The sequence below is a fragment of the Perognathus longimembris genome, chromosome 1, assembly GCF_023159225.1.
Source record: "Perognathus longimembris pacificus isolate PPM17 chromosome 1, ASM2315922v1, whole genome shotgun sequence".
NCBI lineage: Eukaryota > Metazoa > Chordata > Mammalia > Rodentia > Heteromyidae > Perognathus > Perognathus longimembris.
The window spans coordinates 20,016,276-20,033,192 of NC_063161.1; the positions used below are offsets into that span (position 1 = coordinate 20,016,276).

Sequence of the window (16,917 nt, forward strand, 5' to 3'; positions counted from 1 at the left end):
GGTACTCATTTACTTAAAACAATAGGATCTATGACAATAGGTACTAATCTTTTAGACACAAATCTCTGGTTTGGAGATGTGCATATCTACTAGGTTTTGGTTTGTTTTTTTATTATTGAATATTAAACACCTCCTTTGTGCTTGCTAGGGGAGTGCTCTACCACTTGAGCTGCACCCTATTTCTAGTCTTTAGTTTTCATCAAGATGGCTTCCTTCATCATTATCATACTGCCAAAAGTAAGTTATTTTTATAAAAGTATTTTGTACTTAAGAAAGCTACTATACTGCATACAGTATTCCATATGTAATGTTTATAAATTACCTGTACCTTAAAGTTATAATAGTTTAAATATAATAAAGTATGTAATCAACTTTAGTTAATTGCAGAAATTCAACTCCAAGTAGAAATCAAATAAAGGGCTTACTGGCTGACAAGCTGTAGAAAGTACAGGGCTTCTGCCCTTCTCTTGGATCTGAAACCCCATTGGGAACAGACAAGAATGGCTTCCTCCTTTTTTCTCCTTTTCTGTCTCCTGTATGTGTTTGTTTTCTACAGCTTTCTGTTAAGGCTGAGACCAAAGAAGACAGTTCTTATTTGCCAATTCAGGCCAGGAAAGTCTAGGTTTGGTTCTCTTTCACATATCTATCCCAGGGCCTGTCACTGTGAATGGAGGATTGGTCACACTGGCTCAACCAAATGGTGTACCTATATCTTTCTCTGTATCAGGTGACGTGCAGTTTAATGTCAGAAGTGGGGAGGAGGTGTTTGGGGAAGTAATAGCAGTAACTATCCAAGGGAAGGGACAATAAATCATTTAAGGTGTCCTGTAGTGATAAATTAATTTATCTTTTGCATGGCTTAAAGCCAGAGTTCTGTTTTCTTTCCACTTGAGGCTACTTTTTTCCTAAGGTTTTTATAAACATTTTGATATTTGTTTTCATCAGTTTGGAATTTTGTTGTTGTCTATAGTGGGTATTTGCTTTTAAACATTAGTATGTCATCATTTCTATTTGTGCCCCATCTTGAGCATTAGCTGTTGTACTATTATTAGGGAGCCGAGTAAATAATGGAGGTGTTAGCGGTGAGGGACCAGGTGGTTCCTGTTGCATGACTTTGCCTGTATTTCCTGTCAATTACTGTATCCTGGTTTTGGTTCTGTAATCCTTTTTTGGATTCAGTGGCTCTTATATCCCTCCAAGAAATTCTTCTTTTGTTAATTGCCAGAATCAATTTCCAATGCCTAGAGGTGGGAAACTTGCTTTCAAAAGTTGGCATTAGAAAGCTGTTGGCCAGCTTTTTTTTTTTTTTTTTTTGGCCAGTCCTGGGCCTTGGACTCAGGGCCTGAGCACTGTCCCTGGCTTCTTCCCGCTCAAGGCTAGCACTCTGCCACTTGAGCCACAGCGCCGCTTCTGGCCGTTTTCTGTATATGTGGTGCTGGGGAATCGAACCTAGGGCCTCGTGTATCCGAGGCAGGCACTCTTGCCACTAGGCTATATCCCCAGCCCCTGTTGGCCAACTTTTGACAATAGAGAAATCACACATAAAACCTTTCTTGTATTATTTTGCTTTCCCTGGATAATGGAGACTAACATCAAATGAAGGCAAGGGGTTACAGTAGAGCCGTTACCACCCATTATGGTATAAATAGTGACATATAACTTTTTACATCTAAAGTTAAATTAATTACAATTCTGAGAAATTACTAGCCACATGTCTGATGCTCCATAGCAACATGTAGCTAGGTGGAGACTGGATCATTTCATCATCAAAGTACTCTGCCAGATAGCACTATTGGACTGTTAAAGGGCCAAGATTCTGACTTTGTTATTTTCTAGAACATGTATTCAGAACATGTGGAACTGGGGCCAGAAGTTGAAATAACACATATGAGCTCTGTACCATAGAAAATTTGTACCACAAGCATCACAGTTGGCTGCCCTATACTTTGAAAGGAGCTTGGAACAGCTCCACCTTAATATTATTCTAAAATTTCTATTGAAACTTTTCCACAGCTGAATTCTCTGTTGTACCTTGGCCCTCCATTCTATCTCCTATTTCCACTTCTATAATTACTTCAAAAGTAATTATAGTCTATTATTACCTAACTTATTTATCCTTCATTTTGATTTCTCCTTAGCCAACTATTCATTAAAATGTGTGTGTGTGTGTGTGTGTGTGTGTGTGTGTGTGTAAAACCCAAGATCTTAACACATGCTATGTTAGCAGCTTACATCCTCCAACAAAACTCTCCTTCACCAACTTTTTCTACTGTATGTAGCCTTCAAATCCCTGTTTTATTATCATGCAGTGTTTTACAGTTCCATACTAAAAAATAAAAATCTTCAGTAAAACTTGACTTTTTCCTAATGACATATATAATCTGGCAACCCTTTTAAGTGAAAATTATTCTTCCCTTGTCCTGCAAGAAAGGACTAACCAGGGAAATGAACATTTTTTTAAAAAAATAATTACTTATTTATTGTCACTGTGATGATGTACAGAGGGTTACAGGGAAACAAACATTTCTAAACCCCTGTGTTCTTTAGACTATTGTTTGGCTGTTTCGTTTTAAATGTTTTTTTCCTTTGGGATTTGTACATTCATTTTACCTTTTCCAGTTACTGATTTACAAGTTATTCCTAAGCATTCATTGAAGTCTTTGATGTCTGTTTTAACTTTTTCTCTCTGTTTCTTTTTCTTTCTTTTCTTTTTTTTTTTTTTGCCAGTCTTGGGGCTTGAACTCAGGGCCTGAGCACTGTCTCTGGCTTCTTTTTGCTCAAGGCTAGCAGCACTCTGCCACTTGAGCCACAGTGCCACTTCTGGCTTTTTCTATATATGTGGTGCTGGGGAAATCAAACCCAGGGCTTCACGTATGCGAGGCAAGCACTCTACCACTAGGGCACATACTCAGCTTTTCTCACTATTTCTTAATCGCATTCTACCATTAGTAGAGACTACTCATCCATATGCTTGAACTGTATAACATTTAACCTTAAAATACTTGCATCTTCACTATGACATTCTTTATCTGTATTCTACTTCCTCATTCCATACACATAGCCACATCCTGGGCCTTGTCATCTTCCACATAACTCCCTTCGAAGACATGTGTTTTCTTTCTCTTTAGCCACTCCATTGAAAGTGGCAGTTCTTTTTGTTGTTGTTGTTGCCAATCCTAGGGCTGGAACTCACGGCCTGGGCACTGTCTCTGAGCTTCTTTTGCTCAAGGCTAGCACTCTACCATGTGAACCACAGTGCTACTTCCAGCTTTATCTGCTTATATGGTATTGAGGAATGGAACCCTGGGCTTCATGCATGCTAGGCCAACACTCTACTAAGCCAGTCCTGAAACTGGTAGTTTTTTCTCTTCAGGTATGTTAACCTAACTTTGCTACCTTTTCAGCTTAGCTCACTTGTACATAAGCATAAACTTGGGTATGAAATCTCCCACCGTCTTGATATCTTAAAATTTCTTATCTCCATCTGGTTTTATTCTTACGTTCCTTTTTATGATAGTGAAAATATTCCTTCTTTACTTCCAAAATAAACAGTACCCTTTTAATTAATACCGTAACATATTGCTTTATCATTCACACTTTTTTCCATGTATATTCTATCTTTGCTTTTCTGTGTCAGACTTTTGTTTTGCCTTCAAGATCTAGTTCAAATTTCATGTCTTTTACATAGTCTCTTTGGATCCCCTAGTGAACTTAATTGCACTTTCCCATACATTATTCTTCCAGTATAAAACATTATCTTTTGATATAAGACACAACTTAAATATTTACAATTTAATCAGAAGGGAAACTACAGTTTATTCCTAAATCTACTACATTGTGTTTTGAAAGAATATCTACTTTTTTTTAACGTGTTTTATATAGAGATTTGAAACTGTTGATATGTCTAACCCATTAGCATGCCCATTATAGTTCATTTTATTTAGAATCCATTCTCTTAAAATACTAAATGTATTGACCTTAAATCATGAATTAATTTTTTCCTAAAAACATCTTAACATTAGTTTCAGATTTTAACACAATACTGTTTCAGCAAAATGAATTGAACAGAATTCATGTCTTCATAGTTTTCTCTTGTAAAATAAGTAATTTGTGTTGTTTTAGTTATATATGAAGACAGATTAGCTTTGAAGTCTAAACCTTTGTGATTGCACCAACCACTTTGTATAGTACAATGCCTGATATCCAGTAGGTATTCAATGGAATGATCATCTTATTTGGTGAAATGAATTATTGATTTGTTTTGTCTTCTGTTGGCTTACGGTTTTTAGGCTAAAACTTCAACAACAACTTGTGAATGTTGAAAATGCAGAGAAAGAAAAAAACGAGAATTCTGATCTGAAGCAGGTTTGATGCTTTTACTTTTAAAGTGCTTTAAAATTGTGTTTTGTGCCAGGCACTGGTGGCTCATTGTAATCCCAGCTTCTCAGGAGACCAAGATCTGAGGATCAAAGTTCAAAGGTAGAAAAACCCCAGAGACTCTCTTTCCAATTAAGTAAAGAAGGTGGGCTAGAGATGTGGCTCAAGTGGTAGAGTGCCAGCATGAGCAGAAAAAATGAGCAAGAACTCAAGGGCCTGGTACTGGCCAACATACACACACAAAAATGGTATTTTGTAGTTACTGGAATTTCTCAAACTCTAATGATCTGATCACCACAATTGATAATATTGATGAGAGTGATATGTAAAAGATAAAATACTTAAAGTTCTCTGTTTTAATTTAGTAAGCTTGGTTTGCTAACTGCCATTTGTGTTAATGTATTTATATGCTGTGCCCCATGACAAATTTTTTAAAATGTGTTTAAAAGGATAGTATTTTAATAATCAGAACTTTAAATTTATTATTAATAATAGTAACTGTTACTATTATTGTGGTGGTTAATTGAAGACAAGAGTCTTAAGGACTTTCCTGCCTGAGCTGGCTTTGAGCAGCAGTCCTCAGATCTCAAGTCTCCTGAGTAGCTAGGATTACAGGCATGAGCCACTGGCACTGGATACAATTTAAATCAACTTAAAAGTTGGTTAGAAATATTGCCCATATTCTAAGTCACTCAGTTAATTGGCTTGTAACTAACTTTATCCTATTGTTGGCCATATCTCTGTGAAATCTAAGAATTATATTTATGGAAAAAAGTAAAAGAAAAATTTATATAAGATTAGGCCCAAGTACAGAGAGTATTCTTTCTGAATTCTCTTTTATGTATTATTTGAAATGGAGTTTTTGTCTGTACACTATGAAGTAGTGCAAATTCCATTTTTAGGATTTATGCTTTTATGTTAACTGGGACTGCCTTACATGTGCAGACCTGGTTCCCAAGTATCAATCAGGAGACATAACACTTGAATCTGTGGGAGAGATTACCTAGTGTCTTTGGCATCCCATGATGCTGCTTATTCAGAAACTATAATGTACATTTAAAGTTTGCCATTCTAGTTAAAAACAAAGGTAGTGTACGGGAAGAGATTCATTCTCCAAATCCTAAAGATACCCATTTTTACTTTATTCTGTGGCTATGCATAATCCTATTTTATTTGGTTTTAATATCTTCAGGAAGTAATGAGATTATTTCCCATTTATTTAATGTATTACAACAAGAATCTTGTTTCTTGTTGGTTGTGGTGGCATATGCCTGTATTTCTAGCACTTCAGAGGCTGGGCAAAGGATTATGAGCTTGAGGCCAGCCTGGGCTATATAGTTATATCCTGTCTCCAAAAACAAAGTTGGTTTTTTTGACTCTTGAATGTCCTTCTTTATGTCCTCCTCTCTCTTGACTCTGCTCCTGTCTCAGCAAATAGCTAAAAAGAGGTGAAAGGACATGAAAGGAAAATGAAGGTTTTCACTGTTTTTTTAGGTAAAATAGTGCATGGGAGATGTAGATAAAACTAAGCATAATGTAGAGTATTTAGATATAACTTAGAGGCAGTGTGACTCATGTCCATCATGAGGAAAAAGTACTTTCAGATGAAGGTAAATTAGGATGGAATAAAAACCCTGAGTGGCATGCAGCTTGATAAATGCCTCTAGAGGCCAAGGAATCCCTGGGATTCTTTAGATTTCTCACATGCAAAACTTAGAAGCTGTTAAGAAAAAGAAGGCGAGAATGGAACTGCTTTTATTATCCCCAACTATTCTGACTGCTCTGAGAACAGGAACTACACAGAAGGGAGGCTGAGCGTCAAGTACGTGGCAGGTTTCTTAAGCTGTTTCCCCACCTGACTCGCCTTCTCACTCTAGTTTGTCATCTCTGTGTATTCCTCATAGCCCTTCCCCCCACTCCCAATACCTCTTTGCCATGTGTATTTGGGGAAGAAAAGAAGAGGAACATGTAGTTATCAACCATCTCTGGTTACAGAAGGAAATGTTGCTAGCTGCTGCTAGTCCTTATCTAATGTCGGGGTATCCTTGAGGACCAGCACTTGTGAGGGGGGGTAGTCAGTATCCCCTGCGTCTTCCATACCTTACTGTGTGTACGTAGTGGTTTTATGTTTCTTTTTTCTTCTCTTTTAAGCAAGTCAGTCATTTGCAGACCCAGGTGACCTCACTGACACAGTCAGAGAACGGCCTGCTGAATTCAAATGAAATGCTGAAGGAAATGGTGGAGAGATTAAAACAGGAATGCCGAAATTTAAGAAGCCAAGCTGAAAAAGTGCAGCTAGACGCTGAAAAGTAGTTTGTTCCTTTTTTAAAAAATATAAACTGTTTTCTCTTTTTGCTACATTACTGATGTGTTTATGTTTAGTTACAAATACCCTTTGATAGTGTGCACTACTTAATATGTCTATGAAATAAACTTTTTGGACAGCTTTAGTTTTTTAAAATAATTAAGAAAGCAAGTGACCTTTTAAAATTCTGCCTGAAAACTTTCAAAGGAAAACTATCTTTATTCCTTGAGCAAACCTAAACATTCCTTCAGAATACCAGAGAACAAAGTGATGTGATTGTGGTTTGGGGTGTGTTTGTGCATGTGTGTGCACACATTTATTCCTGTGCACATAAAAACCTCCTTCTTGGAATTACAACAAGCCCTTTGGGTTTTCCTTTTGAAAAGGTAATTTGGTACTTGAATTTTGTTAGTAAAAGACAATATAGTAAACTAGTAGGAGATTTATTCATTTTGTTGTCCTTGGGCTTAAGGCCCCAGCATTGTCCCTGAGCTTTTTAGCCCAAGGCTAGTGCTCTAGCCTATGGGTCACAACTCAACTCCCGGTTGAGGATTTTTGTGTGTGTGCTTAATTGGAGGTGAGAGTATCATGGACTTTCCTGCCTGAGCTGCTTCAAACTTTGATTGTCAGGTCTCAGCCTCCTGAGTTGCTAGGATTGCAGGTATTAGCCACTGAAGCCTGGCAGAAAAAAAAAAATTATTGTGGTCATTTTCATGGTCTTCTATTCTCTGGACGTTTTATTTAGATGTGGCAGAGGGGGTGGGGATGCAGCTCAATGGTAGAATGTCTGTTAGCATGCATAAAGTTCTGCATTCAATCACAGCACTGTGTCTACTTTGTGTTTATAAAATATTGTTGTTATATCTTTTTTATTTCTATCTGTAAAATTCTTTCTTCCAAAATTTGTTCTTAAATCAGTCATAAACTTTCTTCCCCTTTTTTCTGTTATTTCATATTTTAAGACTTGTCCATGGTTTCATATTGTAAAATTTAATTTCAGGAAAAGGAGGTAAGAAAGATGCCATTCCAGGGAGTTTAACTTACTTTTTTTTTTTATAAGAGTAGATCTTTTTTTAAACCTCAAGAATAGAGATTCATATTTTGTAAATCAAGTATTTGAAGTTGCAACATAGCTAGCAAATTTAGGTAATTAATTCTTAGTTTAGAATGTTCTTTATGGAACTGTATGGAATAAAACAACTGAGGTCAATAGAATATACTAAGTTAATATACTTAAAATCTATATCACCTTAGGGAAGTAAGCCAGCTTAGTGATTTTTTTTGTTGTTGTTCTCATTTGGAATGTCCATAAGATATTGAAAAATCATATGAATTGGGCAGGATGGCTTTAAAATTAAATTGTGATGTTATCTTAAAATATTGTTTATATGAATTTTACTCTGATCAGAAAACATACTGCATTAAGACTTGATACCCAGCTTGATTTTCTTTTATCTCTTCCCCTTTTTTGGATGTACTGGGGTTTAAACTGATGCCTACAGGCCATTTTGCTCTGATTATTTTGAGATAGTGTCTTGCTTTTCTCACATGCCGGCATATACTGTGGTCCTTTTATATATATTTCTCTGTACCCTGAGCCTTTTAGTTACACTTCTGTAGCTGTGATGACAGGCATGCACTACCACACCCAGCCTTGTTCTTGCTAGCAAGCGTTCTACTGTCATGCTTCCCATCCCTTTTGCAGTTGGTTTCTTTATTGTTTGTCCCTTCTTTCTCTTTTCTTCTCTGTGGTTTTAGGAACTTAATTCAAGGCCTTGGGCTTGCTAAGCAGTTGTTCTCCAGCTACATCCCAATCCTTTCTTCTATGACTTAATTTTTAATTAAGTTCCCTACTTATGCCCAGGCTAGCCTGGGCTGCAGTCCTCCTACTTGTGCTTCTCTGTGTTGCTGCGGACAACAGTAGCACACCACTACCCCCAGCCATTGTGCTTCCATAGTAGCTGTAATAATAGTTGTGTACCACCTGTGGACCAGGCTTGTCCATGGCTTGAATTGGAGTTTTGATTACTTCTTTTTGCCTGGTCTAGCTTTGAACTTTGAACCGCTAATCACTGATTCCCAAACAGCTGAGATTACAGTCCTGGCTGTTTTGGGGAGGGCTTTTTGTTTGTTTGAAGTTTTTTTGCAATACTGGAGTTTGAACTCGGGGCCTTGGGCTTGCTCCCAGCTTTTTGCTAGAACTTTTTGAGATAGGGTTTAGTGGACTTTTCTGCCTGTGCAGGCCTTGATATACCATCCTCTGAATCACAAATTTTTGTTGTTGGTAGTTGTGGGCTTTGAACTCAGGGCCTGGGCGCTGTCCCTGAGCTCTTCAGCTCAAGGGTAGAACTCTACCACTTTGAGCCACAGCGCCACTTCTGGTTTTCTGGTAGAGAATTGAGTCTCATGGACCTTGGTGCCTGGGCTGGCTTTGAACCAAGATCATCAGATCTCAGCCTCCTGAGTAGCTAGAATTACAAGCATGAGCCACTGGTGCCCGGCCATAGTTTTTTGAAAAAGTAGGATAACAGGTGTGAGCCACTGAAGCTTGACTATGCTTGTTATTTTTTAGATAGGATCTTGCTTCCTGCTTTGGCACACACCTGGACTGATATCCACCTTTCTTAGACTCCCCTTTGAAGCTGGGATGATAGGCCTGGTTCCTTCCATTTAGATGGAGTCTCATGGATTTTTCTGCCCAGGCTTGCCTGGAATCACAGTTCTCTTGGTCCTGCACCCCTGCGCCCTACCCAATAAAAGATATGACAGAAGTACATAACTTAAAGGACATTTGTTGAAACAATACATTCATTGTTCAAAATCCAGAGCCCGATTCATAAGAAATTCTCTGTAATGGTTGCATTAGGAAATATGTGGCCATACACATGTACATATGTGCCTGCAGTTGGAAAAGTATGTGGTCAACAACCGTGAATTTGTGTATACTCGGCATGATGCTTATTCATTGTAAGAATTTATATTAGCTTCCATGCTTTGCATATATTCTTCTGGCAGAACACTGGAAGAAAAACAAATACAGTGGTTGGAAGAAAAGCATAAGCTTCATGAGCGTATCAAAGACAGAGAAGAAAAGTATAACCAAGCTAAAGAAAAACTACAGCGGGCTGCAACTGCTCAGAAAAAGGCAAGTAGTTCTTATTAAAATGATTTCAACAGAGTGGAACCTAATTTTTAGGGGAATAAAATACAGAATTGAAGCTGTAATATTAATGACAGTAATTTGATAGTTAACCATTCTATTTTTCTTTCAATCTGTAGTGATAAACAGGAAACACTTATCTAACCAAGGGATTAATTTTGTTAAAGTTTATTTGCACTTTGCCCACATAGCTAGGATGACAGTTGTATTACACCGTGACTACTTATTGGTTGAGAATGGGGTTTCATGAACTTTACTGCCCAGTCTGGAATCTAACCCTGATCTCAAGCTCAGCCTTCCAAAGCTAAGATTGCAGGCATGATCCATCAGCACTTGCTTCTGGCTTGATTTTTCTTTATTTTTGTCAGGCCCAGGCCTTGATCTTGGAGCCTGGAACTTTTGCTCAAAGCAAAAGCACTCTACCACTTGTCACATCTCCACTTCTGTTTTTTGAGTCATTAATTGGAGATAGAGTCTCACAAACTTGCTTGCCCAAGCTGGCTTTAAACCATGATCCTCAGATCTCAACCTCCTCAGAAGGAAGGATTAGAAGGTGAGCCTTGTACCTGACCTGGCTTAATTTTTTTTTTTTTTTTTGGCCAGTCCTGGGCCTTGGACTCAGGGCCTGAGCACTGTCCCTGGCTTCTTCCCACTCAAGGCTAGCACTCTGCCACTTGAGCCACAGCGCCGCTTCTGGCCGTTTTCTGTATATGTGGTGCTGGGGAATCGAACCTAGGGCCTCGTGTATCCGAGGCAGGCACTCTTGCCACTAGGCTATATCCCCAGCCCCCTGGCTTAATTTTTTTAACCATCTTTCTTAGGCTCAATTTTCAGAGCCTTACCAAGTATATGTCTCGTCATTAACAAGATGTGAGTCTTTATAAAAGCTAACGGCTTTAAGCCTTAGTTTATTCATTTATAAAAAATGAAAAGGACCTGACAGTGGTTAGTGCTAATGACTCCCACCTGTAGCCTAGCTACTCAGGAGGCTGAGATCTGAGGATTGCAGTTGAAGGTAGCCCAGTAGGAATTTCTATGCGTGACATAAGACTTGCATGAGTTGGACCAGAAATTCACTTACTTGAGTGTGATTAGGCCCTGTTTCAGCTGTTCATAACCTCTCTAAGATTGTGGTCAAAAGGCTTTTTTGTTTTCAACTCAGAAATAAAAGACAAGAATATCCTTGGCCCTGCAGTAGGACCTGGAACTCAGTTTCTGAGTTACTGGTCTACAACTTTTATTCTACTTCAGCAAACCTAAGGCATGTTGTAGGACTTGTCAGTGACAGTGTCTTCCTGTGGCAGTCATTGTCAGCAGTAACTGGCTCACTGGAGCAGAGGCGATATGAGGTGAGAGAAACAGTCTTGGGTAGAGGTGCCAATGTCTTTCTATCTGTATATTTATTAGAAAGGAAAATTGTTTACATTTACATAAGAGAAAATAACTGGATCATTCATAGGTCCTGAATGTGGAAGCTAAAGATGCTGGACCTAGCTATCATTTGACAGTTGGAGAGACGTGAGCTGTCTAAAGGTCATTACTTCCCCACTATCCTGGCTTCTGAATATTTTCTCTTTTCATAATCCTAAAAGTAGTACGGTTATTTGGATTATAAAACATTATGTAAGATTGCCAGTGCTTTATACTTGATTTTTCTTTGTTTTTCCTTTCGGTCCATATATGTACTGAAAATTATATGGATGTTGGTGGGATTCCACTGGATGTTTTAGTGACTTGTGATGACCTCAGAGGCCCTACTTAGGCTTTCTTTTACTGAAGCCAAGAAACATCTGAAGCCAGATTGCAGCCAGAAATAATGATGAAGTATAAAAGCTGACTTTAAGGTTTTAAGGTTAAATGTCTTAGAAATCAGGCCCTGATTTTTGAGGTTAGTATGTGTTGACTTCTTTTGGAACAAAGGTGACATCCAGTGGTGAAAGAGATTATCATCTAATCATAGGTATATCAGAAAGAGGGGAAAAGGTAATATTTTAAAAGCCTACAGAGAGAAATAACATTTAATTATATTTCCTACTAAAATTCCTACCAAATGATGGGTGATAACGTAGTGCAAGTATGCATTCACTTTTTTTTTTTTTTTTTTTTTGGCCAGTCCTGGGGCTTGAACTCAAGGGCCTGAGCACTATCCCTGGCTTCTTTCTTGCTCAAGGCTAGCACTCTACCACTTGAGCCACAGCACCTCTTCTGGCTTTTTCTATATATGTGGTGCTGAGGAATTGAACCCAGGGCTTCATGTATGCGAGGCAAGCACTCTACCACTAGGCCATATTCCCAGCCCATGCATTTCACTTTTTAATATGTGATCTGTAGATTAAGTCATAGGAAATTGATGAGTTCTAGAACTATTGTACCATGTGAGACACTGCCCTCATAATTTACAGTTTTACATCAGTTAACATGGATGAACATTATATGTGACATAAAAATAATTGTGAAAATATGTATGTACATGTAGTTTTAGGGGTAGAAGTGACCTTAACATTCAGATAGCTTTTACAAATTAGAAGTTGTAGGTACCCAAGATCACTTGATTTGTGCTCTTTTCAGTGCTCTTTCCTTTTTTTTTTTTTTTTTTTTTTTGCCAGTCCTGGGGCTTGAACTCCGGGCCTGAGCACTGTCCTGGCTTCTTCCCGCTCAAAGCTAGCACTCTACCACTTGAACCACAGCGCCACTTCTGGCCGTTTTCTGTATATGTGGTGCTGGGGAATCGAACCCAGAGCTTCATGTATACGAGGTGAGTGCTCTACCACTAGGCCACATCCCCAGCCTCGTGTTCTTTCCATTTTAATTCCAGATGTTTTGTTGCTCTTCTCTTTAGAGCTGTGGTCCATGTGAGTGTTACTTCTTATATCAGAATAAACTCTTTAAGTTAGTTTAATTTATACCTTTTCCCTACTTGAGTTAAAAATATTGCTTATGTGTCACAATTTTGGCTGGAAAATCATAATAGTTTAGAAGAATGCACCAGACTTTTAAAGTGACAAATATCATAACTTATGCAGAAAAACCGAAATAAATCACAAAATAGGAACCTAAGAGTAGAATTCTGTAGAATTTTTTTCCTGTGATTAGTTCTTATAAATCACAAGCAACTTTACCCTCTTCTTCCCCACAAAAAATGACATTGCCATCTGAAGATTTTTTTTTTTTAGAACTACTAAGCACATGGCTTATATAGTTTCTGGTAAGTGTTTTTAGGAAGACTCCTTAGTGAAAAATGGTATTTTGATGTTTTGAAAAATTTGACAAGGGATGTTGAGTTGAGATGCCCTTCTCTCATTGATGACTTCTCTAAATCTTCGTTCTTGGAGTGACTACATGGGTTGTTTGTCCTTTTGAGACACTTGAAATGACAACTTGGTTACTTTTATTCTGTTTTATTTCTCTGAAATAATTCTGGTGTGAATGTTTTGTAAAAAGAGATGAAGCATAATCCTGAAATTTCAAAACATCTTAATTAAATATGATATGCAGCATAGCATTGGGCTATATACAGAGTGGGGCTAGAGGAGAGAGAATTGAAGCCATCATTGCTCTCTGTCCTTGATGACTATAAAAGAAGGGATTATGAAGGAAATATCTGAATATACCCCAGGTGATTGATCCTGACACTGAAGTTTGAGAATGACTATGCCACACCAAAAAAAGGGGGGGAAAAGCAAAAAAGACACTAATGACAGGGATGTCAAATAGGAAACTGTTATAGTAAGCTTAAAGTGAGATAAGCCTAGATTGTGAATTGACTGTAGGAATAAAGATAAAAGGTAACTCTCAAAGGTATTTATTCTGAAGAACCACAGTACAGAGTATAGCCCATGAAGTGGCATGTATTTCTAGCTATTCAGGAAGCTGAGGTAGGAAGATAACTTGAGCCCAGGAATTAGGGACTGATCCTCCAACATAGTAAGACCCTGTCTTAAAACAAACATAAGGATGTAGTAAATAAGAAAAAAAGCAAAACATTTTAGCTGAAAAGGATATAGATAGAATTATTGCTGTGGAATGAAGCCTATCAGCTGAGTATAAAGAACATAATAGGGCTAGACACATGCCAAATATAAAGTGGTGGCAGGGTATCTAGGACTTATGCTCTTAAGTGAAGATACTGGAGGTGATGATAAAATGAAACAAGTCAAGATGAGTAAATCAAAGTAGAGAACAGTCCCACTCATAGTAGCCTCAAAAAGATACAAAGACAAACCCTAGCAATCACCCTAACCAAGCAGGTGAAAGACTTCCATATTGGGAACTATACAGTAGTGAAGAAATTGAATAAGGCTCTAAAAGATGGTTATATTCTTGGATTGACAGAATTTATGTTGTGAAATAGTTATATCACTGAAAATGATTGACAGATTCAATATACTCTATCAAAATTCCAATGACTTTTTTTTTTTACAAAAATAGACAAGAAAAGCACTAAAATGTACATAGAAGCACAAAAGACCCTGAATAGACATAGCATAGCCATCCCAAGCATAAAGAGCAATGCTAAAGTATCATAGAAGTGACTTCAAGTTATATGACAGAGCTATAACAACAAAAATGACATGGTATGGCCAGTAAAATAAAACATTATATGATGCCATGCCACGTGTCTCCATCTTCCCAGCCTGGGTCCTGTCTCTTGGCTCATCTCCGGACACCATGGAGCTGAATTGGTTTGTTGGTATTGTATTTGTTCTTTCTTTCCTCTCTGGTCTGTTCCCTGACAGTGTTAAGGGTATATGTGTGGGCTGCAGGCCTTTGTAGCAACTGGCTGCCTGCAGACTGCCAATGCTCTAATAAAAACTCCAAGAATCGATCCTTCAAAAAAAAAACATAATACAATAAAATATAACAGAAGACTCAGAAGCAAGTAATGGAGCTCTACCCATCCGATTTTTCACACAGGTGACTAAAATGTAGATCAGAGTGATGGAGGGAAGACTAAATGCCCACATGTACAAAATTAAAATTAGGTCTCTGTCTCTCACTCTGTGTCTAGAGAGGTGATAAAGGCCTGCCTTCTGGTTTGTGGGTTCTATTTTTTTTGAGGGAGCAGCAATACTGGGGACGGAATTCAGGGCCTTGTGCTTGCTAGGCAAATACTCTACCACTCGAAACACACCTGAAGTCCTTTTTGCTTTTGTTATTTTTCAGATAGGGTCTTGCACTTTTTACTTTGGTTAGCCTTGGACTTTGATCCTCCTACTATGGCTCCTTCATAGTTAGGATTATAATTATCTCTACCATGCTCAGTTTGTTCTTTGAGATAGAGTCTCGCTAACTCTTTTTGCCCATAGAAGACACCATCTGAGCAAGTGGGCACTCTCCAGACACACCAGCATCTTCATGTTAGATTTACCAATTTCCAGAACCAAGAGAGATAATTTTCTATTGTTTAAATTACCAAATGTCTGAGGTACTTTGTTAAAGTAGCTAGAATGGTCTAAAGCACCATGACAGCAGCTGGGAAAATTGGACAAAAACTTATTGTTTTAAACTCAGGTGCCTATGGCTCAATCCTAAGTACTCAGGAAGCCAAGATCTAAGGATTGTGGTTTGAAGCCAGCCCAGGTAGGAGAGTCCATGAGACTGTTATCCAATTAATCACAAAAAAGCTGGAAGTACAGCTGTGGCTCAAGTGGTAGAGCACTAGTCTTGAGCACAGAAGCTCAGAGACAGCACCTAAGTTCAAGTCCCAGTACTGGCACATACATACAAAAAAATCCTTATGAAGTCCTCAAAGAGTTAATTCAGCAAAACGTTAAGAAGTCAAACTCTGGAGAGCTAGGAAGCCTACGGGGGTGGGCATAGCACCTGTGGTTCTTAGAGAAAATTGCGGATTTCAGAAAAGAAGCTGGGAGGCTAAAAAGTTGAGCAAATCTTTGACAACCTCCAAAGGCTTGGGAAACAAATCAGAGGTCAGAATCTGCCACATAGCAGGATTTCATTCACTAATGGATTTGGATTGGGACCTGGAAGGGATTCACCTGTGTGGACTAAGGTGAACTGAAAAGGTCTTGCCCTTGCCAGTGTTAAAACATGGTCCTTCTAAAAAGACTCCAAGTAGATGACATTCTAGGTAAGGCAAACTATGAAGACAGTAAAGAGATCAGTACTTGGTACATATTGGAGGAGTGAAGACAATAAAGAACAGACAGAGCACAGAGAATTTGTGTGTGTGTGTGTGTGTGCACACGTGTGTGCACGTGCTTGTGTATGTGCCAGTCCTGATGCTTGAACTCCGGGCCTGAGCACTGTCTCTGAGCTTGGATTTTTTTAAAAAAATTGACATCACAGGGAGTTTTTAGTGGGCAATGAAGTATTCTATATGATACTCAAATGATAGACATAGACATATATTAAATGGTGGACATATGACATAAATTAAGCAGAGCTCATAGAATGTAGAACACAAAGAATGAATTCTCATGCATACTACAGACCTTAGCAAATGTACCACAGCGCAGGTTTTATCCACTCTGTAGACAGAGTGGATGAGGCAGTATATGCTAACTCTCTACTGTATATAGTCTATAAATCTATAACTTCTCTAAGAAAATCTATTTATTATAAAAACAAACATCTTAGCATAGGTGGCTCATATATGTTTTCCTAGCTACTTGAGAGGTGGAGATTGGGAGGATTTCATTTTGGGGCCAGCCTGGGAAGAATAGTTTGCAAGGCTCCATTTCAATAGGAAAAAAAAATGGGTGTAGTTATGTGCACCTGTCATCCTTGCTACAGAGGGAATAGCAAACAGGAAGATTGCTGTCCCGGTCAACTCAGGCAAAAACAAGACTCTGTCTCAAAGATAACCAGTGCAACTAGAGCTAGAGGTGTAGCTTAAGAGGCAGAGTGCCTGCTTAGCTTGTTTAAGTTCAGCCTCCAGTACCACCATCAAAAAGCAAAACAAAAGAATTAAAACATGAGAAATAACCAACATAAACAGACTCAAGTATAGCAGATATAGGTAATGAACTAATTAGATAGAGGCTTTAACAATAAACGTGTTGCATATGCTTTGAAATAAGTTTGAAATTATACCAGAACTGGAAAGCATTTGTTT

At 38.2% G+C, this 16,917-nt stretch overlaps 1 protein-coding gene across 1 annotated transcript in view; it reads left to right on the forward strand.

Annotated features, from left to right (window-relative positions):
• The window catches only part of Cep83 (centrosomal protein 83), a 76,907-nt gene that overhangs the window by 51,320 nt on the left and 8,670 nt on the right, over positions 1-16,917 (forward strand). The window contains exons 11-13 of the mRNA XM_048358237.1: positions 4,290-4,365; positions 6,529-6,686; positions 9,698-9,827. Coding sequence (XP_048214194.1) covers positions 4,290-4,365; positions 6,529-6,686; positions 9,698-9,827 — 364 coding nt within the window. The remainder of the gene's footprint in view (positions 1-4,289; positions 4,366-6,528; positions 6,687-9,697; positions 9,828-16,917) is intronic.